Raw genomic sequence first — 27,308 nt, 5'->3', positions numbered from 1 at the left:
TTAATATTATCAGTCATTATTTTTTGTAGACTGATGTGTGCTGAAAAACTGGACAAGAAAACAGAAAAAGAAACCCATACAATAAGGCGAGGTTTAGTGGTCAGCACCATCTTTTCACCACTTAGGTGAACTTTATGGAATATAAAAGTGTTTACTTGAAGCTGTGCTTACATAAGGGATATGGGACACCCACATATATATGTCACACATGATTTTAAAACTACAAAAATCAGACAGTATGAGGCCGAATCTTCATTTATTCATTTGCCTTTGGTGCTTCAACAGGTAATTTCTTTACAATCCAGGATTTTAGTTTCTCTATTTCAGTTCTGTTCAGCTCATGATTGAGGTTTGGAAAAGTATGAAGTGATGCTGATACTCCCAGGGACTTTAACATCTTGTTGGTCTCTTCACCCCATGAGTAGAGAACTAGTTCATCAGCAGTTCCATGGCACTGAAATAATTCTGGAAGAGCACTATCATTTCTTTTCAAAGCCTAGATGAAAAGGAGACACTGTCAGACATACTGCCAAAAATTTTAAAAGAATATTTACAATTACATGGTGACAACTTATATAGCATTGCACTTACTAATCTACATTTTAGGGGTCATATTGTACTATATGGAAGTAAACAAGGAAATACTGGAAAAAAATGCCCTTCAAATTCCAATATGGTAACTCTTGACAAATGATAAGGTTTACCTTAAGGTCTATACCTGTCTCCAAGTAAGAGAAACAGAAAAAATTCTTGACAGCAAATGGAGCTCATGAGTATTATAATGCATCACAAATTTTCGAAGAATAGTTATGCTTACACAGACTCTTTAACAACTACGGAAAACTAGCAAAGCATTTCATTTGTTAATCTCCTTGTACACTTTAATAATTGTACTGTCTGTGCAAAAAAGCTCAACAAAACATCATTTAAAGACAGCTTTAAAGCCTCACTTCCCTAATATTCTGATTATTTATTTCCAGGAAATGGCATAAGTTTAGAATATGAATCAACTACCTCAGATGAATAAACATGTATATTGGATTTTAATCACCACATTTTCCATGTAGCTAAGCAGGTTTTCTATAACACCTACTACACACTCACCTGGTAAACAGCAGAGTCTTTATTGAGAAAACTAGATAAGGCAAAGACTCCTGCCAAATCCTGATGAAACCTATATGCCAAATGCATTGCCATTCCACCTCCCATCGAAAAGCCTCCTAGGGTGCAACAAAAGAAACAAAGATTGGATTTTTCTGTAAGTCTTTGTAAACCAGTGTTCAATTTATCATCTTCAGAGTTGTTTCTTGTATACATAATACAGTAAAAAATGTATCTTAAAGGTTACAATGATCTTAGAATCACTGAATCGTTTAGGTTGGAGAAGACCTCTAAGACCATCAAGCCCAACCTATGACCCAATACCACCTTGTCAAGTAGACCATGGCACCACGTTCAGTTGTTTCTTGCACACCTCCAGGGACAGTGACTCCAGCACCTCCCTGGGAAATCCATTCCAATGTTTAACAACCTTTCTATGAAGAAATTCCTTCTGATGTCCAACCTGAACCTCGTGCGGCAGAGCTTGAGGTTTAATTCAAAGCATGATGCAATTAAGACAACTGGAAAGCTGAAGTAGTGCTGAAGATTCATTACTGAGAGAGGCGAAAAAGGAACAGCCAAAATGCCATTACTTGAGAAGCCATTTGTGTATGGTCCCTACCAGGCAGCTGAATACTGTGGCCATACATACTCTGACATTAAGGAAGTAAAACTTATGAACAGGTAATTCTCACTGCTTTTGGTATTCAAGTTATTTCTCCCCTAGGCTAGCAGCACTCACACTAGATCATGAGATAGAAAGATCTCTATTGTACATAATCAATGAGCATTCACACTTAAACTAGGATTGAGGATATTTTTGATGTTACACCTTGGGATATTTTATAAATAGGGAACCAATGCAATGTACTCCCCCTGAGCTCTAACAGGATCTCTGAATTAATGGCCTTCTGTGATCCATATGTCTCTTCAACTGCACTAATTCCTTACATAAGATAATTCCTCAGGGATGATTTTTACATGACAAATACTTATTCATTAGGAAAGAAATCCAGACTACCACATTACTTCACAGGGACACAGTACACAGGCCATTATATTGACTGTATCCAGATAATGACTGGAGTGATGTTTCCTTTATTTTCTTATGTGGAATCTGATCATTTATTTCATTGCCTTTTGATCACTCTGAAGAATGCTGTCATCCCAAACCCCAGAAGAAGCACTTCTATTCTAAGAGACCATTTTGCATTTGCTTACAAATAAATACAGACAATGCTTTGACAACATATAAAATGAAGTCCATTTTAAGTATTTCAGATTACAGGAAGAAAAGCTGCATTGAAAAGTCATTACTAGTTTGTAAATGATTTAATCTTAAAATTTTGTACCCAGTTAGTCACAATCTGGCACACTGTCTGCAATTACTCACCAGCAGTCTTTGACAGTGCAGTCACCTTCTGTTTAGAAGAATATTAGGTAATGGCTCTTTTATGTGGCTCATACTACTACAAGAAAATGCAATACAAAGGCCTAGCTCTTGGAATTTGATTTGCATGGGAATACATGAAGTTTATCACCTGATACCACAACAATTTTCAAGTAAATGCTGTGTGGCAAATGCTTCAAAACCAACAATTTGAATAAGCATTTATAGCTGCAGACTATTCTTTTCAATTACAAGAAGCATTTCAATAAAAGTGTATGTTTGACTTAACACATAAAAGACATTCTCAGTCAAGAACTTCTACAAGAATTCAAATTTTGGATGAAGGAAAAATAAGAGGCAGGTACAGATATTACACAAAACAAAGGTATGAAATGACAGAATGTAAACAAAACACAAAAGTACATGTATACAGATGATCTCAGCACGAAGAATACATAAACTGTACAGCATTGCTAAGCAGATTTGTGTCAGGAGTGTTAGACAAAATCAAAATGACACAGCAACATCTAATCCCTATATGGGCAGAACATTGCAATCTCTTCACCCATCTACTTCCCTACTTGAGACCAATCTACTTCCAAGACACACAAAGACTGCACAGAAGTTCAGAGTTTGCCAGAAAGTTTTAAATAAAGAAGTATGTTCACTTGCAGTTTTCCCCTCATACATATTTTAATGAGAACTGTGATTAATGCTTCAAGACAGTTAAACAGGGTTAGCTCTACAATGCTCAGGATGCCAGTTCAGGAAAGTACCTAACTCTTTGTGTTAACTTCCCTGACTCACAAAGGAGGTTTATGTGCAGGCTAAAAGGGGAGCACACACAAAACAGACACAATTATGTAAAATACTTTCAGTTGCAGAGAAAACTCACTCAAGGATGCATTTATGACCTCAAATCTGCTTCAGTGTAGTGCTGATTTTTAGGTAATGCCCCTCTGCAATAAGAAGAAAGCTGCTTGCAACTCACTTTGCTAGTTCAGAAAGATCTGCTGAAATCACACAGTCATCACACTTCCAAATTAAAGAATTTGAATCAGAAGGAAACTCCCATGCAATACTTTACTAAAGCGAAAACATTCTTTTCTGGAATATAATCTGTAACTATGTTAAGGTAATCTCAGCCACAGGATGATGTAACACAGTGTGTGAACAGAAACTGAATTTCTCATAAGGAATTTATTCCTGATTGAATAAAACAGAAACCCTCATCACAGTTGCCATTTTTCAGTGATAAAGAATTCCTTTCAGAGCTTGCAAATGGCCTTAGGAGCCTTTTAAACAAACCTCCAGCTCACTTTTGCTAAAGAGCTTGCTTTGTATTAATTTGCTTCACATTTGTATTTGTCTGAAATGATAACCTGGTCCATGATGACACTTGAACATTATATGGGGTTCAGGAAACCAAGTATTTGCCTACTGTCAAACTTCAGCTTTGTTTCTTTGTATTTCATCCAACAATGTCTGCGTTTGCATCTCAGAAAAGACTATTCTCCAGCACAAGGGTTTCTTTATTTTTGTCTCTCCTGTCCTGTATACCTAAGAGGATGCTAAAAACTGCCTTCTCCCCCATGCTTCACTTTAGTGGCTGCATTGAGCTATTCCTGAATTCAGAAAGTTCTTTAGGTGCCCAATCTTCTTTACAGAAAAAACAGCTCTCTAACAAACACAGGTTTGACATTGCCAAGTGCATTCTGAGTCATACAGATATGACTGTAAAATGCCTTGGTCCATTTGCTATAATGATTATGGAAATAGGAAGCAACAAACATCACTTTTTCACTCTTTTTGGTAAAATTTTAACATGTGCTCAAAGCTGTTTGCCACACAAGAAATCACAGCCATGGGGACCAAAAATATTTATGAATCATACCTAGTGCACAAATTTTGAAGAAAAAAAGGAACAGGAGAAGCTAAATCCCAGACTTTGATGAGATTAGGATTTGGACTTGGGTGTAGTTTGGGGTGTTTATTTTAAGCAGTATTTCTTCACTAGTCTCTCTGTAGTAGTTGCTCTTCAACTTTCCTGTATTTCTTCAAATTTGTCAGTACAGCTTTGGTAACCAAGTGGCAAGAAATGAATCCTACAGCACACAGTGCCTGTGCCAGCACAGCACAAGACAAACACTCTTCCATTGTATAAGGCTACACCAGCACAGTTAGAAATTGTCTTGGCCTGTTCTGTTGTTATCACAATACATTACACACTCTTGCCTCCTTTTCGTTCCACTCTCACAGCATTTTTCATTCGCAGTTTCTCCTTTTTTAGTATTTCAACTTAGAGTTGCTTTAATCAGTTTGTTATCAGGAATTTCTCCCCAAAGCTACATTTCAGTTTACTTTCCCGTTTCTCTGGGGACTTTGTGATTTACCTTCTATTAATGGTAACAGCACAACCTTGTTCTACACATCATCTACAAAGAAGCAGACTTTCTGTTTTGACCTTCCCTTTTCATCAATGAATGGAAGTATTATATACATTTAACAGTGGTCACAAATGAATATCAGCAAAGAGTACAAATGCCAGTGGAACAGCAAATTCCCTTCTCCACAGAACTCCCTGAACACTGCTTCTGTGTTAAGTGCTCAAACATGTACTTTGTCTCAAGTGAATTTCCTCACAGCTGTGATTTTCTCCTTTTAATCTCTTCATGAAACTTCACCAAACAAAAACCTTGCACACCAGCAATGAATGGTTTCCACCTTTGACAGCCTTGTTATTCTGTTTGTTACTCAGTCTTTACAAGAGCAACAAACTTGAGAGTCTTTACAAGAACAAAGGCAACTTCCCTTGAGTGGCTCAGCCACTTGCTCTTGTTGAGAACATGAATCAATTTGCTCCCCAACCTTCCTACCAGTCAAAACACATTTGGAAATGCACATTTAAGTGGTACGAGTTTTACCACTTTCTTGTAAAAACAAGTGTACAATTGTTTCTAACATCTCAACTCGCAGTAAAACCAGAACCAGTTACACTTTTATTTTCAACTCTTATGGGTAATAGAGGGGAACCCAACATGTGTACCAAAGGAGTCGTAATTTTTAGCTCTGGAAGGAAAATAAAATCCATGAAAAGTCTCAAATCAATTTTTATTAAGGTGTTACTCTGCCAATCTATTGCTTACTTCAGGTACCCAGTGTGTTTTCTTGGTTGCTTCTAGAGAGGATGACAGCACTGCCCCACTGCAACACTCACCTGTCATTTTTACAGTTAGCATAACTGCACAACATGGGAAAAAGGAAGAGAACAACCTATCCTTTATGCTCACGGTATTTGTGATTCTAAACTGAATCACCGAAAGCAAAGTAGAAAATAGCTCTCTAAAGCAAATAGTGAAGCACAAAAACAGGTTGTTCTGCAGAGCTGTGAACCTACTGTTAGCAGAGGTCTTTTAGAAGAAGTCAGAAAAGCAATGATAAGGATTTGCTTAAATAGAGCTGAACCTGCACTGACACATGACAATGGAATAGCAAATGTTGTTAAGTCTCACTCTTCTATGATTCTTTTGGCACAACTGTGAAGAAAGTACAGGTTAATTTGTACCCTGTGGCATGTCTGCACAACTCTCAAGCATTCTAAAAGCCCATCCATCCATTTAATTTTGCACTGAATTCAGGCATTTATTAAAGATGAGTAAGGACATGTTTTCAACAGAATTCGTAGCAAGGCTGAAAAGATCAGAACTCGATTCACTTTATAATTATTTTCTTACCAAAGTCATTACCTTGTATGTGATGATAATATCATGATTGACTTATTTTTGAGTTTACTACTGCGAGTCTTACTTACTCCTAATCTTCACTACCATTTGCTAAACCTGTCATTCACCATACTGAGAATGTGCCACTTCTCAGAGTCTTTAGATACACTGACACCATCAAATGCTGGGAAACACAGTAACAAGTAATGGATCTCACTCCTAATTAAACTTAGCGTCGTACCTCCTACTGAAAGAGTTATGAAGGAAATAGAATGATTAATTCATTAATGTCTCTTTTTACTTCCTGATGTGTAAGCTTGAGTAGCAGAGATCCAAAAGGAAAACACATGGTCAGTTCAGATACAAAAAGAACCCCAAAAACCAAGAGGAACAAACATTTACCCCTAAGTATAAATGCAATGCTAATTTACATTGATGCACTGAAAATTAATGCAATGTTGCAGGTATTATGGGGAAGTTGGACTAACAGTACTGCTTTGAGCCCAGCATCTCAGGCACAATTTGGATAAACCACAAAGCCACGTAGTGGGAGGTACAGAAAGAGAAATCTCATTTGAATTGCAGTGAAAAACAGCAAAACAAATCTACAAATTTACTCCATGAGAACAAGGCAGTAAGTACCTCTGAATGGAAGACAATGTCATCCTAATAAAGACACAAGATACAAGACAGGATGAGTGACAATGAAAGGCTTAGAAGCCAAAAACATAAATGCCAAGATTGTAGGTGAAATAGTTTGCTCAACACTTTAACGATTCATTGTTGGATGTTTTTATCTTCACATATTTACAGAATCCTCTCTCTGGGATGTCAAAGCCAAGATATTTTCCCCCCCACTCCCATACCTTTCTCACACACACTGAGAGAGAAGGAAATGCTAATATTTACAAGAAGCATGGAGCTTTCATGTTGCTTCCACCATGGTTCAGTAGCTATGTAAGAAGTCTAGCAAAAAACAAAAAGTGGTTGTGTGTCTCGTGTTATTGTTACAGTACAAGAGGTCGGGAATCATGCATGTGTTTTTTGGCATTTAGTCAAACCTACAGGACTGTTATGGAAAGTTTATTTTCACTGGCTGCGTACACAAGTGACTACAGGTGGCAGAGACCAACACGCTTGGATCAGCACTTCTGAGCGACACAAAAAGTGACCTGTGAAAGTAGAAAATTGGTGCTAAATTAAGAACAAAAAAAGAACAAAAAGACTGCCTTTCACTGACGTGCAGTTGACTACAGCGAGCTCTATCAAAATGCTCAGAAAACGAGAGAGCCATTTCTTTCAAGAGCTTCTGACATATTCTCGAATAAGATTGTTGAAATCTTTAACAATTTTCACCTAAGTGGAGTTTTTTTACAATGCAGTATCAATGTGGAAGCAGTTAAAAAAACTCAAAACAACAGAACAACCAACACAAGAAAACAAAAACCAAAACCACCACCACCTGAAAAACCAATTTAGCTTTAAATAGAAAAAGAAATTACTGTCCCACATTTTAAACTGTGGCTTGTTTGGCCAATTTAGCAATGAATTCAGGCATTTATAAAGAAGAAATACATCCTGTTTTTTAAGAAAGGATACTATCAAAGCTCCAAGTGTCAAAATTTGACTAAATTTATAACATTATTTTATCTCCAAAGTCAATAAAACCTACTTACAGCACTATTTGCAAGGAGTGCTTTAGCCAGGAAGACCAGTAAGAGTAACTCAACAAGAATGTCTGGTAAAAAACTAAGTACCATTATCAAATTCTGGGGATGATATAATTATTTTTTTGAATAATTATGTACTGCTGTTAGTCTCCCTTCCTTCCTCCTCCAAGGTCAGGGGAAACAAAGCTTAATCAGAAGCCTACTTCCTTCAAAAGACTTGTGTTAAAAGGAAAGCAACTCATGAAACTGTCAGGAGATAGGAAGGGGTAGATGAGCCATGTCACAAAATTAATATGGAAGCTTTAAAAATACGACTTCATTTACATCCAGTAAACTAAGCAATTTAATTCTTTAGCAGTAGATTCATAGAGCAGCTGTTAAAAGCAAGGCTGCACCAGCATTTTTCTTGATAAAGAAGAGAGGAGTGGCACCGTACAACCTGGACTCCATCCTTGGCTTTAGCTCTGCTTTACAAGCAGCCACTTGTGGATTTCGGAGCTATTGAAGCAAACAGCGCAGGCTATCATTTCTTTCAGAGAAAATGCTCTTACTGCCCCACCATCCTGAGCTTCGTGGAAAGACTGAATGGTTCAAGAAGGGGAATCATCCCCCAGAACACCAGGTGTTGGGCTTCTCATTTTCCATGTTTGAGAGCCCACTGCTGCTTCCCATCTCTTCCCACTCGCTCACCTTTGCACAGTGCTCCCTCAGATCTTGCCTTCTTATCCCACAGCTCTGAGCTGTCAGCAGCTGCCCACCTTCCTTCTTGCCTAACACCTCACTCGCCCTCATCCAGCAATATCTGACACTCACTCTCAGCCTGTAATTTCTACTCCTCTATCCCATATAAAACCATAACCTTCAATCTTGTTATGCTGTTCATAGTCATTTTGTTTTCTTTCCAGTCATTAAAACTCCCACTTACTACAAAATGGTCACTCAACTCAGTTCTCCTTAACCCTTTAAGGAGCATTTCATTCCCTGTAAGTACCTTCATGCAACTGCTCTGCTCTTTGGTTTCTGTGACCTTCCCGAAAAGGCCCCCACTGTTCTTCACAGACTCCCAAGTTCTCCATTTGCTTCTCTCAATTATTTTGTCTCTATTTTCCATAATAAGATATGTACCAGTATTCCCATTATGGATCTCCAACATGACTCAACATGCACTATGAATTCATAGCAAAATTTCACCATGGTTTCTCCTGCTATAAATGTCTTATTTTTCCCTTTACCTCACAAAGGCTGCCTCCTCCAACTCCATGGTACCAGCAGTCACAAATCCACTGACTACTTCCCACCTGTTACCTTAAGGCCCATCTTCCTGTACCAGATGGATATTCCTGACTTTTTCAAAGAGAAATCTAAAAAGATCTGACAGGACTTAGTTATCTGACATTCTAAGCAAGTAACCATACCTTCCATTATCTCCTGTACACCAATCTCCTAAACTCAGAAAAATTTCAGGCCACACATTTCTCCTTTTCCAGAGGACATTACAGTGTGATGCAGACATACTGACTTGGCCTCACATTTTCTTTTGATCAAAAAAACACAGAATGGCTTGAGTCAGAAGAAACTCTAAAGATTATTTGGTTCCAACCCCTGCCATAGGCAGGAAGTCCTTCCACTAGACCAGGTTCCTCAGGGCCCTGTCCAATCTGGCCTTGAACACTTCCAGGGATGGACATCCCCAACTTCTCTGGGCAATCTGTTCCAGTGTCTCAGCACCCTCAAAGTAAAGAATTTCTTTCTAATATCTAATCTAAAGCTATGCTCTTTCAGTCTAAAGCCATTCCCCCTTGTCCTATAATTACACAGCTTTGTAAAAAGTCCCTCCCCAGCTTTCTTGTAGGCCCCTAGGTATTGGAAGGTGCTGTAAGATCTCCCCAGAGCCTTCTCTTCTCCAGGCTGAATACTATAAAGCTGCAGAGTACGTTTACAGAGAAGTCCTAATCTCCTGTAAGAAACAATGGCAGAAGATGAGCAACTATTTGCACAAATTCCTAAGACAATTAATGTCACCTTTATGCATAGAGACCTTACACGATCTCTAAGCTTCACTCTTCACTGCATCACGTACTGGTTAATGACCAAAACCAGTGCAGAAAGGCACAAAGTTCTTGTGGAAGAACACTTCATTTTGTACAGCCACAAGTGACACAATTTTCCACTACCAAGTTTCTTATGCATCCACATGAGTCCCCTTCTGTACTTTGGACGAAGTAACTCAGGGCTGCCTTATTTTGCTTTTTGCATAAACATTGGGCTGAACCATGAGGATGTATGATTATAGTCTCTGTCAGGTGGGGAAACAGAGCTCTCAAGAGTGAAAAAACAAGTACAGTTATTTCTGATTTATATGTGAGGAATGCAAACACACTGAGACGGGGACTTCCAAAGAATCTACAGGATGAAACACTCAGTGCATGCCAGCTTCCTTACTCTGCTTATGACTTGGAAAACAACGTTCATACTTTGCAGTCTGACTATTTTTAATTTTGAAGGCTTCAGAGGAAAGGAAAAAAGCCTAGTAGCACACTGGATCTGTACACAGAACATCTCCCAGCCTGCTCAACAGCAAAGCACCTGCACTTCTCCAGCTGCTTCCAAGTCAGCAGGTATAACACAGGAAAGACAGATCAAAGAGACTCTGTTGACAGCCATCCAAAACAATGCACTCTGCAGCCAGGGCAATGAGCCAGGAAGGGAAAGCAAGCACAGGCCTTCACAGAGCAACATGGGGCTGGACCAAGAAAACACACCAGGCTGAATGGTAGTGGCTCAACTATGCAAGATTTTGACGGCGTGATTCAGGTGGACATAAATTTATAAGATCCCACCTTAAGAGTTTTTCCCCCAACCTGGAAGAGTCTGTGGTCTAGAGATGGGACAGGGAGCCAAAGACTTGTGAATTCTCACTCCCTCCCTGCCATAGGCGATTTCATCATCCTCAACTCCTGCGCCTCAATATCCTGCTATCTATTTCACTGAAGTACTGTGAAAGTTACTGGAAATTTGTGGAAAGAGAAATAAACATAGACTCATATAAACTATTACAGCTAATACTTCATTTGTTATCAAGTGTTAACCTTTAGTGCTATGTAACATGCACATTTTTCCTGCATGAATTAATTTAACCCAAAATGATTAGAGCAGTAAGGAAAAGTTCATGATTATTTATATGCTACCTCTCCATTCTCCAAAACGCACGTCATTTTTGGAAAGTGTACTTTTCCATCCTTGAAAAGGGCTTAAAGGCAACAGTAAAATTATGTACTTCTCAAAGTAAATCACTGACCACTCTATTTTAAATAATGATTACAAATGACTGTTGACAATAAAAACAGTTTTACATTTTGAGGATACTGCTTACAGTTAGCCACATTCCCCACCTGATATGGGTTTAAATAAGAATTCAATATTGTTGAGGACTGGCTATTGAAAAGGCTGTTCAGCAGTTTCAAGCCATGCTCATGAGCCTTCAGGATAGAGTAAATTCAAAGGAGATGATCTCTTAACCATTAAAAAAACATTAGAATAAACACATTATAAATAAATCTCTTACCTATGAGTATCCTATTCTTGGCAATGCCGTTCTTAACCTCATCGTTGATCAGCTCTGTAAGGCCCAAGCACATGGAATCGATGCTTTCAATGTGTTCAGGAACGTCATTACAGATCTTATACCTGTCAAACCACACATTGGAAAAGGCTCCTTTCATAGGTGTATATGGCCTGGAGTGGTGGAAGGAAAGAAAACAAATGATTAACCAAGCATAAGACCAAAAGCCTCAAGCATATGTAATAAATAAAAAAAAATTCAGTATATCTCCAGCAAAAGAGACCTCTTTGAGGTCTAACTCCTTTTACATCCGGTCACATTGCATTTCCTTGCACTCAAGTCATGGTCCTTCAAGAATGAAGCCAACATTTGGAAGCTATGTAAAATGCAATTTTCAGCCAGTTCAATGTTAATGTTGGTTAGGTCAGCTAAACATTTTAAATCTTAAGCCTGTCAAGAGGTTCTTAATCCTAAACAAAGCTAGGGTTGAAATCCACACTGGAATATGACAAACTGAAGTAACTTCTAAAGCAGACAGCTTTGCAGGGGCTAACTTTATGGAATTCAATTGTCTAATTCTTGACAAAATTGATAGGGGATGGGTATTATGAACCTCTAGGTATTAAAAAAGCCTGGCAATTTCTCTTTTTGTCAAATAAATACAGCAATCCTCATCTTAATGGGGCAACTATCTCATAAAAATAACTGAAAGAAATGCCATGTGCTTACTGGACTGGTGCACAAACAAGAGACATGATACTACCCACCATAACACCACATTGTCAGAATATTATTTTAAGTGCTTCAACAGGCTGCCCAAACCTTAGATAATCAAGAAACCTTCAATTCAAAGAAGCTTTTTCTTTGTTTTTAAATAAAGATGATTAATAGCGCCCTGAAAATCCCAAGAAAGGTGATCTAATTGCCTTGCAATGGCTCTACAATATATTACAAAACATACTGCTATGAGATCAATCATCTCAAACAAAGCCCCTTGAAACCCTTACTTGCTTTGTTCAACCAGAGCAAATTCTTCATTTTTACTTAAGCTTAGATCAGATTACAATCATCATCCACAAAAGGACAGCTTTTGATACATTTCTGGATGGGAACACACTGAAAATGCTAAAGTTGACTTCTGTGCTGTCTCTGAAATTTTTTCAATACTAGGATTAAACAAAACCACAACTAACCTAAAATGAGAAAGCCACTAATTCAGTTATTCTTAATGAAGGAACAAGTTCTGCCTTTATTAACAAGGCTTCACATATGTAAACAGCTATTTCTAAACCAGTACTGCCACTGGGACAAGTGTTCAAGATAATACTATTTGCACTGTTCAGTCATAAAAGTAAAAAATGAGAGAACAAAGGTTTTTTTCTGCCTGTTGTCATGAACATGAAAAAAAAGTCCATGATTTAAAGGTAAGGAAAATATACAGAAAGAGGCAACAAACAGCAACAGATAGGTACAAACAGACACACTACAGGTTCATCTTTTTCATCAAAGCTTCAGGGTACCTCAAATGTACTGTGACTGAAAGTGCCATACAGTATGTGGTCAAGTGCCTTAGGTAACCCCTCATTTCCTTAATTCAAAACTAACTTGTTATTTCCAAATTACAAATTATTTCCTTAATACAAACTGTAGGCTTAAGCACCAGAATTTTAAAAATAGACCTACGTTTTTTCAAGGTAGCCTTTACTTGTCTATAAACAGTTAACTCCTAAATTGAAGGAAATTCAGTGGAAATATCTTGTATACCCAGCAACATAAAGCTACATTTTAAAAACATTATTAAAATGCATTTGCCTTTTTTATTGTCTTCTCTTTAGAATCCTATCTCCAGGATTCTTCCCAAATGAATTTATCAACACCTAATAAGAAATAAGATTACAAATATCTAATTCACAGAAGTCAATTTCTAAGAAGAGATATTCCAGTCAAACCTATCAAGAGCAGAATCAGTGGAGTTTCTGGAAGTCACTTGGACAATGTGATGTACAATGGACTAAATGCCTGGGCAAACAGCATTTAATCCATGATTTTAGCTTCTCTCAAACACTTTTACCTCAATCCTGGTTAAAATGCATAGCAGACAGAGTGCTTTATTTTCTAGTAAAGTCAGAGTACCTAACACTTGTGTAAGAAAAGATGTGAAAGGTTTTAGTATTTGTCATGGTTTAGCATAGTTTGGTTGAACCCACTACAGTATTATTATAGCAGGTTGACCCAGGATTTATATGGAACAAAGATACATACATATATTGCATTACAGCAATTTACTGTTATATTACATAAATATTAAAACAGGTTTCCCCACAACTAAATGACAAGATCATACCATTTATGAACAGGTCAAAATTCATCATGAGATTATAATACTTGATCAGATGTTGACACTCAGGATTTCTACTTGCTGTCTTTGCAAATTCTTCAGTAAGACAGATGAAAGACCAATGTCTTTTAAGCCCACAGGCAAAGACCCCCAAGCAAACAGACAAGTGGCTTTCAGCTGCCTCAAAAACATCCTTGCAAACACTCTTGATTTCTCAGAAATGCATTAAAAATAACCTTTACATAAAGCTGAGAAGTAAGATTCTTTTAATGGTTCACCCAACTGGCACATCTGTTTTAGTCATTCACCTTTTTCCTTAAATAATCCCTTTATTAGCTGGCACACTACAACTCAGACATTACCACGGTAAACAAATATGTTTGGCATGGAACCATCTGTGCAGCTCCAAGAATACAGCACCAAATTTTTTCATACAATTAAACCACACACAAAAAAAAAATCCCTATGTTAAACTGACATGAGAAGCTGGACTGAAATATGCAAAAGCAAAAGAAAAATATAGAGCAGAGTGGAAACTCCATCCAACAAGATCAACATGGTCAGTTAAGGACGAAGTCAGACCAAATAATCAGCTTTAAATTTGGGGGTTTTTTTGTTTTGTTAGGTTTAATCAAAATTCATGCCATTAGTCCACCTGTGCCTCACTTTCCTTCTTCTCTTTTAAAAACGATACTAGAAATAAAGCTCTGTGTCTCTAATACTGTGTGCTGTTGAAACTGGGAATGAAAATATATAGTCCCTCAAGATGTCTGGGCATTTTTTCTTACTGGGTTTTAAAGGATGTGAGTGCTTATGTTTCACTTGTTCTGGAGCACATAAAAGATTCAAATCCATATAAGAAAACAAGAATCAAGAACCCTCTCTCTGGGTATATTCAGCTTCTAAACTTGTATGTATTTTTAAGAGACAGTTGAAAGTAAGTTCAATTTGTATGAATTTCTCTCTTAAAATTTAAAAGTCAGAAGAGACAGCAAAGGAGACATGGCTAATATCAAACATCATTTAAGAAACTGCAGGCATTAGGAGGATTAGAATCTTTAAAATGCTTCCCAACATCCCCAAATCACTCTAAATGATGTTTTCTGATTACTTTATAGCTTCTATTTGTAAAGGTGTCATCGTAGATCAACATACTTCTTGCATTAGAGTGCAGTCTCAAGATCCTACACAATACTTCCACTGTCTTAAAACGAAAATATGTCCTGTAATATCTTTGTAAGTAGTTATCATCATTTTAATCTCAAAAAGAAGTAATTTTCACTATTGATTTCACTGTGAAGTTTCAAAGCAATACACCTCATTCCAGATTTTAAAAACTCAAGATAGATTAGCTTCTGCTAACCTGAGTTCTGTAGTAATGAAGAAAACATGATGAAAGTAGGTAGCAGCAACACCATCTATTTCCACCTTTCTGAAGCACGAATATATCCTCTAGACCTTCTTAATCATGTTTAGAATGGTGCCAGCTAGTCTGAAATTATCTTAACAGAAGTGGAGAGCAACCAAATGATGCTACACAAGGTTCAAATTCTGATCTCAAACTATGGCAAATCCCATCTCCAAAATGATGATATTAGCATAGTGATTCACATAAAACTACAGGTGGTTTTGTTCATTACCCAATAAATCACTGTCCCTATCCAACATTTTAAGTTAGAGGACAAGCCAGCAGTTATAGCTGCATTAAATAAGAGTAGAAGACAGCACACTGATAAATGGCAAATATTCTTCCCCCAGCTCTTTCTCCTGATGCACAATTGTATCACTGCTCAGCACTACGATCACCCTGCATTACATAAACCCAGACCACTGGTGCTGGCTCCAGGCTTCCAGACAGAACTTCCCGAAATGTCAGACAGAACTGGAAATTTATAGTGAAGTTGGGCTTCAAGATTGAAATAAAGACAAAGGAAGATCAAAATTTACAGAAATCCTCAATTTTTCTTGCTTCTCAAGCCCATCTCCTCTCAGTTAGGAGACAGGGACTCTCAAACTGTACTGCTGTCTTTTGGAAGACTGTGCACCCCTCTGAGAAAATCTACAGGGCACACTACCACAGTAGGTCTACATTGCTCTGATGAGACTCCACCTGGAGAACTATATCCAGTTCTGGAATCCTCAGAACAGGAACGACATGGACCTGTTGGAGCAGGTCCACAGGAGGGCGACAAAAATGATCAGAACACCTCTCCCACAAAGAAAGGCTGAGAGAGTTGGGTTTGTTCAGCCTGGAAGAGACAAGGCTTCAGGGAGACCTTACTGCAGCCTTCCAGTACTTAAAGGGGCCTATAAGAAAGATGGGAACAAACATTTTAGTGGGATCTGTTGCAACAGGACAAAGAGGAATGTTTCAACTTAAAATGGGTACATTTAGACAAGATATAAGGAAGGCATATTTTACAACAAGGGTGCTGAAACAGCAGCACAAGGTTGCACAGAGGTGGTAGATGCCGCATACCTGGAAACATTTAAGGTCAGGCTGGATGGGATTCCAAGCAACACGATCTAGTTGAAGATCCTGCTCATTGTTGAGGGGCTTAAACTAGATGGTCTTCAAAGGTCCCTTCCAATCCAAAATATTGAGTGGTTCTAGAAGCAAGTCTTGACTCTCTTAAAGCTAATGGCTGGTTTTTTGAATGAAAGCAAGTGACTCCCTAATCCCAAATTCTCTCATATCATAAAGTCACTGCTGAATTTCAGTACTACATTTTAATAGAAAATTTAGGTCAAAATTCTGCTTTTTAATTCCCCCTGTCTCTTGAGGCAGAAAGCAAATTTTAAAAGAAATGGGGAGGAAAGCAGAGAATCCAGCTAGTCAAATACATAGTATAAATTGGAAACTCTAGTCCAAGGTACATCTTATGTTAAAACTGAGGGTGAAAATATCTTAACAATGAAGCTTTGTGGTATGGTAACAGAGCATGTGATGTGTCCAAAATTCAAACAGCTTTAACTTAGAACTACACTTAAAAAAAAAAAAAAAAAAATTGTAAAAGGAAGGCAAGAGTCATCTCCGTAAGGAGCAATTTTGGCTGTTCTCCAGAAAAGGCTATGCCCTGTTCACTCAAACACATGCAAATGCTTTTGATAGAGCTGTTCTGGATGCACATTGTCTGAAATGAGAGCTGACTGAGCCGGTACAGAATGGTTACCTGAAGAAATACTATGCTGACAGCTTTTGTTACTTGAGACAAATCTTATTCATTCAAGACAAAGGGAGCTGCAATAGAATCTGGCATAAAACTCAGTGGGAGAAATTAAGTTTGTTTCTGTTTCTTTGCTTCTGTTGGTTTGCTGGGTTGGTTTTGTTGTTTGGGGGGGGTTTTTTTGGAGACGGTAGAGTAAATTGTGGGGATTGGTACTAATCAGAGAACAGCAATAATTTTATGGTTGAAAAGACCATAAAAGACCTTTAATACACATTGCCAGCTCCTCAGCAACCAACTAATAGTGGCTGCTTTATACATTCACCGAAAGGAAGTAGCAAGAGGCAAACCAGGGTCCAATCTGCATCAGTTCTCCATTATGGGGTCTGAAAGGCACTCTGGGATTCAAAGTGGCATCTTTCACAAGCTGGTGGCAAACACTTAGGATGGATGAATGATACTAGCTAAGCACAGAAACCCTTGAAAAGGCTGGAAAGCAAGAGTACAGAATGGCACATAACTTAGAAATCCACAACAGCTTCCTGGAAGGGTGATATAAAAACCACTTCTCCAACTCTTCTGTACTGGAAAAGGGTTGAGAGAAGAAAAACAAGAGGCAGGATGCTTAGGAGCACAATGTAGTAAAAGGGATTAGAAATCCAAGATCATTTCCATGATATTTTAATTTGTTTTCCCCAAGCGTGACTACAGTTATCTCTGACAAGTGTTTACTGCATTCCACGTGCTATTTAGCATCTGATGTAAGTATTAGATATATGCATATCCGTAAAGTTTTCCTCACCTAATTCCAAAAAGGAAAATACAGAGTTTATCCAAGCATGCTTCGAGCATTATTATGCAGAACATGTTGAATTTCTACTTAAAGGAGATGAAAGAACCACCCCATGACACCAACCCAAACCTTTTCCATTTCTCCCTCAAGCTCCCACCTTTAAAAAAGACTCCTTTGTGTTAAATTTATGAATGAGGTTAGGGCTTACAAAAGTCAAGGATTAATAACATTTGCTTGAGCCAAAAACAGTACGATAGGCAGTGTGCACGCTCCCCTCCAATCCATCTCAAGTCCGAGCTGCAGTACCCCTGCTGCTTTTCCAATCCGAGGCCTCTCACAGGCAGAGGCTGCCAGTGGAGCTGAGTGGTGCCAAACTGTCTGGTGGTTTTGTGATAGAGCCAGATGGGGACTATGGTAAGATGAAGCTCATTTCCACCCACGAGCTGAGCAAAGATGTGAATTTAGGTGAAAAGATGGAGTACTGGGCCTTTTAGTCCTTACCAGCCACATAAAGATAATGGAAATTAGAATAAATTGGGAAAAAAACTCCAACCAGACAACAAGTTCTGCACAGAGACTTAAGTACCACAGAAAAGTTTGTTGAGTGAATGTCAAAAAGATCCACAAAATAGCCAAAGTAGTATTTACAGTTGATTTTCTGACTTGCGAAAGAGAAGGACTGTCAGAATGGAATGCAAGACAACGCAAGGAATCTTTGGCCCAGATTTTTTCAGGGAATTATAGAAGGCAAGGTATATGTATTAAAACAAGCAGAGCCTAAATGGTTTTAAATTTACCACGTTAGCTCCTGCAATGCCAATTTAAACTATCACTTTATATTAAAAAAAAAAAGGTTAAATTGGGTGGTATTCAGTTCTGATTTAGAAACTCAATAGAAACCTAATGTTTAAGTCACAGTTGTAGCAGCTGAAACAGTATTTAAAGTTGTAGCCATCCTGACCCAAATAAAAAGGGAAAAAGGAAACACTTTCCTTTAAAACTATTAGTGTAGACGTGGCTTTAGGGATTGCATCAGCTACTAGGGCTCCAGTTTGAGCTTGTTTTTTTTAAAGATATATATTAGCATTACAATTGAGAGAAAATAGAATTCTCTTGTGTTTAACAAGTTTAATCTATGTGCAGAAGCACTAATTTTGAAAGAATGCTGGATACAATTAAAACAAGTTCTTGACTCATTTTTAAGTCTCCCAGTAGGCTACATTACCGAGAAAAAAACAAAACCTCCAAGCAATGTGTAAAACTTTTAATTTGTAAAGCAAAATTTGCATACCCCAGGTACATGCATTTAATTTCCAAACATATTCCAAATTCAGGTGTCACTACTCTCACTACATCACACCGAGCCTTCAAATCCACGTATTTTTTCCATTTTTATCTAAGCATGCTTTTTACCACATGCATTTTACTTAGTATTTTTGCAAGTTTTTCTTTTTTAACTGTAAATTTCACTATCTATATTATGTTATTTTTGGTCAGGAAACAACCAAATATGAGACTCACTGCACTTTCCAATGTGATGGGGGATAAGTGAGACAAAATATTGCAAATACTGCCTGTCCAGGGTACATCAGGTGATCACTCTCTGTACAAACCCTGAATATTATAAAAATTATTAAAGAAAATATTTTTTTAAAAAAAGAAGTTTGATTTTTTTCTAGAGACCTATAGAGAAGAGTAAAAAACAGTTTCATAAAATGTAGTTCAGTAACATTCCATTGCTTTTACCCATAATTGTCTCTAGGGTTTGCGGAAATCAATGCTAGTGTAGACAAAGAACATATTTCTGAGTTCTTCCCAATTATATGCTGGACTGGTTTTCCAAAATAATTTTCAAATACATTGACTCTTGAATCAAAACATGTCTGAACCTCTGATGCTGTGCAAATTAAAAATGTGCGTGTTTCAGCACCTGGGATAAGAGCTAAACAAAACATAAATATAACCCAAACCCATCCTCTACCAAAAAAACCCCCAAAAACAATGTTGTGTTGAAAAATGTGAATTCCACTGCTTTTAAAAATTCGGTTCAACAGAGGTGAAGAATGTATAAGACCATCTCTATGGATCTATCAGCAGAATAACATCCATCAAAAATATGAGGAGGTATTCCTGACCTGCAGTTTATCCTGCCAAAGCCCCCAGCTTTGCAGTTAGATCATCAAACCTGCTTTTACTGGCATAACTACTTTGACAGAGAACATTCAATGTGCATGTGCAAAGTTCTCCTGGAAAAGACAGGAGCTTAGAGTATGAAGTACATCCATATTAACAGTATTTTGCCAGAAGAGCACATTAGCCAACCCTAGGAGGGTGTTGCCAAGCTTCAAGCTTTTCTTTGATTTCATCATCAGCACAAGAACCTGCAGTCAAGTTTTGCACTGACAGTGCAGTGGCAGGTTAGAGACCCACAGAGGCTCTCTCTCAGCAGCCTGACTTTCAGCCAGCACATTACTCAGCCTCTATGTGAGCAAAGAACCTGGTTTCAGAATCTTTCCAGCAGATCTGCGTGCCCATAACCACCCAGCTATAGGTCTCATGAGCAAGGATGCTGAATTCCTCCCCTGGTGCCAGAAACATTTTGAATTCTTATCAAAAGATATACGCATATATATATATATATATATATACACACATACATAAAACCAACATATATACTCAAGTTTAATTACTTTAATGTCTGCCATTCAAGTTTGGAAGTTCTAGGCCTTGCTTTTGTTTTCTGTGAAAGAAAGGAAGGCAACTGTTACAAAACCATTTCAAAAAAGCATAGTGTGGATTGTTCTTGAATACCAAAACAATATGAAATAGGTCTGTAAATGCTTTGTTATTGTGGTTTCACAAATGACACGTATCATCACCACTTCAGCATTGCTGCAAACAGTGGCAAACACTGCTGTACTTAGGAGCATCTGTTTTATTTTACTGTGTCAGCTAGGGCTGTTTATCAGCAACAGAAGGCTGTACACAAGAGTACTTCTCCAGTCAAAAACAAACAGTGTTTTACATTCTTTGAATACATAACTTTTCTGTTTTGCTAAAAGCCACTTCTGAATCAACTCATGCATGGCCCTACCTGCTCTAGAAAAGAACAAGAGTAATCTCAACTTAAAAAAGAAAAAAAAAGAGAGAGAAATAAACTGTTTATTCACATCTTTTAATTACAACAGTATCTTTCTTCCCATCTGTTTACCAAAGTACTGAAATGCGAAGTCTTAAGATAAAAACAAATTCCTTCATTTGAGTCAGGAGACCTTGCTCATTAATTATTCATACATAGTTTACATCTGTAGTTACCCAAAGAAACCAGAACAAGTGAGAAAAGGACTGGACCTCAGAAGTGCAGTGGGGTGGAAAAGTGAAGCACTGGCCCAGCAGATGTGGTCTGAGGTACTCTGGCTGCATATAGTATAGGGAAAAAAAACATTTCCCAGGGGAGCAACTCCTCCTGCATTTCCCCAGTATCTGGTGTGTTGGTAGGGAAGCAGTGGAGCCCATCAGCATGTGTGATGTGCCACTGGTAACTCTAGCATCACTTCAGCCTGTCATCAGTGAAGCAATGAGCACATTATTTACAGAAAATGGTATTCACTCCCTGCTAACCCAGAACACACAGCTTCAAAGGCTTCCACTCACGGGCTTGATTTTTCTGTAACACAGTGAGTACATTCACACTGCAATCTCTCAGTTGCTTTTCCTGCCTAAGTAGACCATAAAAAATATATGGTCAAGGAAAAGGTTGGGGTTTTTTTCATGTATTAGTGAGTGCCAGACAAAATCTGCTATTATACTTGTTTATACCTTCCAAGAATTTTTTTTCTGACTTTGAAACCTCTGTACCTCAAAAGTTTGTGTCACAATTTCCTTTTCCGTTCAGCATTCATCCACACTTATGCACAAATTCAGAAAGAAACTCAACCCGCTTACATTTCAAGGAAACATTTTCCTAACTTAGAGCCACAGACACCTTAAAAAAAAATGGTATTAAGAAAAATTAAACACCTCTGAAAATTAGTATTTAATATATGTTACATACATAATATATATAATTATATATTATATATTAAATATTATCTTTGGATACATTAGTATGGGGGTAGGTGTCCAACTTTTAGCCTCTAGATTTGACTTCACAAACTTTCAAAATCCTACAGGAAAAATTTTTTGTCTGTATTTCCATCTACTACTGAACACAGCATCATTTAATAACAAGACTTCAGCTTACAGCAAATGTTGAACTCAATTCTCTTTGAAATAGCTGGGCCAGGATTCAAACAAGAAGTAATGTGCATTTTTGAATTCTCAGCCCTTTTTCCAGGAGCTGAGGATCTTTGACATCCTACTTGCCAAAAAGACTGACCGCCTTCAGGACTGAAACCTGGCATTAAATACAACACAATATTTTAATGGTTAATATATGGGAGTTATTCCAGGTAGGATTGTGATCCGGATCATGGCTCTATAATGCCCTACAACACACATTGCAGTGTCATCTTCTATTTATATGAAGGAGATGGATAGCTACTATGAGGACAATACCCAAATTTCAACTAGAGGCTATGACTTCTGTGAACCATTTAGAGTCTTAACCACTCAAAAACACAGCTCCTGGACAACAATGCATGGTTGAGCTTCAGTTTTGTCAAAAAGCATGTACATGAGAAAGAAGAAGAAATTGTTACAACAGTCTGTACCAATATTCACAGCCTATTTTACAGTTTTGGAACACAGTAATTTAACCCTACAGTTACAATCTATTAAATGATACCTGGCAGGAGCCGTTGGGTAAATTACTTTTATATGTTGGAATGCCATGTCTTGATTCAAAATTTGTTTTATCCATGCTCTTGCTCCTTGGCCAGTATCACCTGTGTCACACAGAAGAGTACAAAAAGAATTATTCTGTGCATTTAGCAAGAAAATTATGTAATAATATAATATATAATTATATCATTATTATAAATGATATATTATGTCAAATATACTTCAGATTGACTTAAATTATTAAGTTAATACACTAAAATGCTAAAAAAGAACTTTCTAGAACAACTTCAGTCCCCTTTCCAATGGACTCAAAACTTCCTAGAAAAAGACTGCTTAAGAGGTCTCACAACATAAGCTTAATCAATACTTCACTACATTCAATGACTTAAGTATCTCCCAAGCAGACACAAGGCTTTATCTCTTACTTGCCGTTTACCTTATTTGCTGATAACTGATAAACAAAAAATCTCGATAAACATCTTGAAAGGTGAGATAAAATAACTGTTGCTCCCCTTAGAAAAGATAATTACTTTTACTAGAGAATTTTATGTTAACCCACTTCAGAACCCAGTAAAAAAGATCTTCACATTTAATTATGCTAATATTGCACATAGGCGTTAAGGGAAAAACACAATTTGTAAAGAGATAGGTTCAGTCTAAATATCTAGCAGACTCTTAAAGAAACCTTAGTCACACAGTTCTGCTTGGAAACTAGTTGAGATCCACTCCCAATCTGTTTTTCTTCTAGTTTTACCAACTCAGCCTACAGCCAAAACCCCTGCAGACTGAAGTGCTATGAACAGGATGAACTCTTCTGCAGATAGCACATGCTCCTTTTACACAAATACACATATATACACCAGTTTCTCCAGCTTGTCTTTGCACCACTGGTATCTTCAGCCATAACTTCACTGCCACGCCTCTGAAGAGCAGGCACACACAAGTCCTCAGTATCATACAATACTTCAATCTTGAGGAATCCAGTCCATCAAGGAATATAGTTTACAGTAGGAAGGATGTTCAACCTAAAAAATTTAGTGGGGGCTCAGCAAACTGGAATTTCACTACTGCCACTCATGCCATAGGACTTTAGTCTTGCTTGAAGTTGAGGTTCCCACATATTATCAATTCAAATTGCTAATATTCTCTATTCTCTATTCAGTTCAAGTTGTTTTGTTTGACTTCAGAACTCACCCCATTTTTTTCAATAAAATGGCCAAACCAAAAGAAAAAAATATCACTGTCCTTAGCCAGGCTTACTGCCACATTACATGGACTCATCTGAACACTGTCACATGAATATACCAATTCATTGTTAAAATTATTGTAATTCCCCAATGGAGAAAAGCTGCTCTTGCTTTTGGACTCTAGCAAAATTTAGTGGCTTTTATTTATACACACATTAATGTATCTTCAAATTTAAAACAGAAGGCAAGAAGGATTCAAATCCTGCAATTTTTTCCCTGTTAAGCACAACTAGCATAACTAGAACTAACTGTTCTCTGACCTGAACACTCCACGTGACAAATAAAAAACAGGGTTGCAAAACTGACACAAACCTTACCCTGTGCTAAGTTAAACAGTAAAATCAAAGTTACCTCCTTAACTGGATGCTTCAGAACACACTCCCACAAGCACTTTGCTGATGCAAGCAGCATGGTCAGAAGCCCAAACACACCTCTGATTCTTCACAGACACTCTTGACGTACCAAGGATTTCCTCAAGGCTGTTGTCACCTCACTTATAAACAATGTATCTTAGAGAGGCTCAAACTAACATTTTTCTCCTTATAGAGTCCTTTTTTTTCAGTTAAAAAGCCAAGGCTTAGGCCTTGCAAATACATGCACAGAATGAACCCTCAGGTAAGTCAACCAGCTATATGAATGATTACAGAATTGGGACTTAGGTCTTTACAAACTCCTTAATGATGCAGGACAAATCATTATTCTACTATTTATATCCACCTCTTAAACGTCACAAAGGTCTGCAGAAACATTTACCGTCATTGAACACAACTTGTCCATGAAAAGGTCACAGAAAACTCAGTAAGAGAAAATTTAACTATGCCCTTCCATGTGTCAAGAACTGTCATGGTCCAAATGCTACTCGAACATGCAAGTGCTTGTATGCTCAGATAATGTAGTTTGACTTCCCAAGAGCAGAACTTGAAGGAGAGGGAGAAAGAGAGGAGACTGTGACATCAAACAAAAACCAACAAACCTCCTGAAATATTAAGTCTTTCAGGCTCTTCTGAAATTTTAGCATTGTATGTTCTTCTGAACACTACAAAAGCAAGCAAATGATGGGTGACTCTGCTTTGAGTCAGTTTACAAACTGCAAAAGACTGATGGCAGCTATATTATCTTTTTCTCCCTCCTCAAGTAAAATATGAATTTCTTTCCTTTCAAATATATCTTGAATTTCCAAGTTTTCTTTCTGTGCAAAGTTTAAATTTAACAACATGTAACATGCAGATTGGATAATAGGAAAACTTTATTCACCGAAAAGGCTTTCAAGCACTGGAACAGGCTGCCCAGGAAAGTCACTGAGTCACCATCCCTGGAGGTATTTAAAAGATGTGTAGATGTGGCACTTAAGGACATGGTTTAGTGGTGGACTTGGCAGCGTTTGGTTAATGGTTGGACTCGATGTTCTAAAAGGTCTTTTCCAGCCTATGATTCTGTGCTTGTTACAACATGCAAAGTTGTAATCCTCAGCCTAAAAAGCTATTACATACTTGCTATGCCCATCTTCCTTGCCAAGCTACCAAATGGCACCTCTACCTCAATCTGATGTAGAGTACATCAGGATTTTTCTAATATTTTTCTATAACATTTTGCACTTACATTCTGCACTCATTATAGTTTGTCTAGAGCAAGCATTACGAACAAAATGGATTCATGCCATTTGACTGCCACTTTCCATCACAAGTGCTGTACAAAGGTTTACAACTCAGGTTTACAGGCCAGCCCACAGCAACAGCACTGTGGCTACTTCTGTTTTAAATTCTATTCTGTGGAACTCTTAGAAACCAAATAAAACCACCCCATTACAAACATTATGAACAAAATCATATAAAAAAAAAAGAAAAATTGTAGAGTACTTTAACCACATGCGGAATCAACCTCTAACCATAATCCTCCCTTACTCCTCCAACATTAGAGAATATTATTTCCTCAAGCATTAAAAAATTAGCATTATCAAGAGAGCTGAACACATAAACTCTTTTCATTTTCATTCTTTTACTCACAGAATTTTTAAAAAGCAAAATTAAACCAGATTATAAAAATGAAACTATTAAGGACACACATCTTTGTTAAACTCAACAGAATCATCAGCTAAAAACAAAAGTAAAACACAGGGAAAGTGTTGAGCATATTGCCATATGCACATGGGCAGCTCAATAGTATTGATTCGCAAGGCCTTGATCTAATAAAGACCTAAGATTACTGGGGTTTTTATTTTCTTTTTACTGTCATGTGGACTTTAGTGTTGTTATTTAGCTCGTTAGAAATAACGTTTAAGGAAAAAAACCAACAAAACACACGCTCCCTTCCCGCCCCCAGCCCAGTCACTGATGTAGGTAAGTCCCCCCTGCAGAGAGTGGCCGTGAAGCCAGCCCGGACAGGGACAGGGCTCTTTTGAACAGTCAGAGGTCTGTCAAGCCACACTGGCTTTTAAAAGGTGACAGTACTCTCATGCCAATCCTAAAACAGCAAGAGCCACTTTAATTGTGAAAATCATCCTTTGCATGTGGCTACCCTCTGAGAAGGGCAATTTAGGGCGTAACAGGACTCGGGGAAACGGTATGAAGTGTAAAGTCGGGTATTAGGAGAAGGTTGTTCACCCAGAGGGTGGTTGGGCACTGAACAGGCTCCCCAGGGCAGTGGTCACAGCACCAAGCCTGACAAAAGTTCAAGAATGTTTGGACAATGCTCTTAGGTACACTGTGTGACTGCCGGGGTGTCCTGTGCAGGGCCAGGAGTCGGACTGTGATGATCCTGATGTGCCCCTTCCAACTGAGCATGTTCTGTGATCTCCCGCAACGCGCTGTTCTCACGGAAGCCGGGCTGCTGTGAGCCGGCACCGCCCCTGCGGGACCCTCTCCGGGCGCCCGCACACGGCTCTGCCGCCCACCGCCAGCTCCTCCTTCCCGGCCTGAGGAGGGCACGGCCGCGGGGACAGGGTCACCTCAAAGCCTTCCCCAGGCCTGGCGGCTGCCGCGGCCACCCCGCCCCGCCGCCCTCTCCCGCAGCACCGGCGGGCCGACCCTGCCCGCTCCCCGGAGCGCCCCGTCCCCACGGGCAGCGGGGGGAGAAGGGAGGGAAAGCAGGCACCTGAGCCGTGCAGGAAGATGAGGGAGGCGGTGTGCCTGCCCGCGGGGGACACCACGCTCCGCTGCAGCGCTGCGGGCGCCGCCATACCCAGCACTCTCTTCCTCCTCCTCCTCCAGGCCAGCCCTGCCGGTTCCGGGGCTGCCGACGGCTTGTCTCCGCCCCCCGCGCCTCTGCTGCGGCATCCCCAGCTCTCCTGGCACCGAGCTTAGAAAACTCGGTTAGCAGAGCTTGTTTACGGGCAGCGCGGACTCCCTGCAGACGCCGTATTTAGCAGTGCCCTGTGCGGGGCCGAGCCGCCCCTTTGGTGTTGTCAGACGTGTGCGGGGAGGCGTCGGGCTGCAGCTCACCGCGAGCAGCGCTGCGAGGGCAGGGCCCGGCTGCGGGTGGCACTGGTAGCGCCTTCGGGGCGCTTCAGAAAATGAAGGGCCTGCAAGGAGCACCGTGAA

General features: G+C 38.8%; 1 protein-coding gene across 2 annotated transcripts; it reads right to left on the bottom strand.

Annotated features, from left to right (window-relative positions):
• Positions 1 to 239: 239 nt before the first annotated feature.
• LYPLAL1 (lysophospholipase like 1) lies at positions 240 to 27,127 on the bottom strand. 2 transcript variants are annotated; one of them, XM_048299043.1, is made up of 5 exons: positions 26,863 to 27,003; positions 22,530 to 22,629; positions 11,449 to 11,618; positions 1,105 to 1,220; positions 240 to 496 (listed from the first exon to the last, which is right to left on the bottom strand). In XM_048299043.1, the coding sequence occupies exons 1-5, from the start codon at positions 26,945 to 26,947 to the stop codon at positions 257 to 259; spliced, it is 711 nt and encodes a 236-aa protein (XP_048155000.1). In that variant the 5' UTR covers positions 26,948 to 27,003; the 3' UTR covers positions 240 to 256. The 2 variants fall into 2 exon arrangements, with proteins under 2 accessions (XP_048155000.1, XP_048154999.1); XM_048299042.1 differs by lacking the exon at positions 22,530 to 22,629 and having other exon boundaries at positions 26,863 to 27,127.
• Between the last annotated feature and the right edge of the window lie 181 nt (positions 27,128 to 27,308).

This window comes from Corvus hawaiiensis, chromosome 3 (genome assembly GCF_020740725.1).
Source record: "Corvus hawaiiensis isolate bCorHaw1 chromosome 3, bCorHaw1.pri.cur, whole genome shotgun sequence".
Classification (NCBI taxonomy): domain Eukaryota; kingdom Metazoa; phylum Chordata; class Aves; order Passeriformes; family Corvidae; genus Corvus; species Corvus hawaiiensis.
This window is presented reverse-complemented; position numbering and strand designations above follow the sequence as displayed.

Coding starts and splice junctions, on each gene's coding strand:
- LYPLAL1 (XM_048299043.1), bottom strand. CDS start 26,947: ATGGCGGCGCCCGCAGCGCTGCAGCGGAGCGTGGTGTCCCCCGCGGGC. Junction 11,619..22,529: donor TACCCAACGGCTCCTGCCAG/GTATCATTTAAT, acceptor CCACCACTCCAG/GCCATATACACCTATGAAAG. Junction 1,221..11,448: donor CAAGAATAGGATACTCATAG/GTAAGAGATTTA, acceptor GTTGCACCCTAG/GAGGCTTTTCGATGGGAGGT.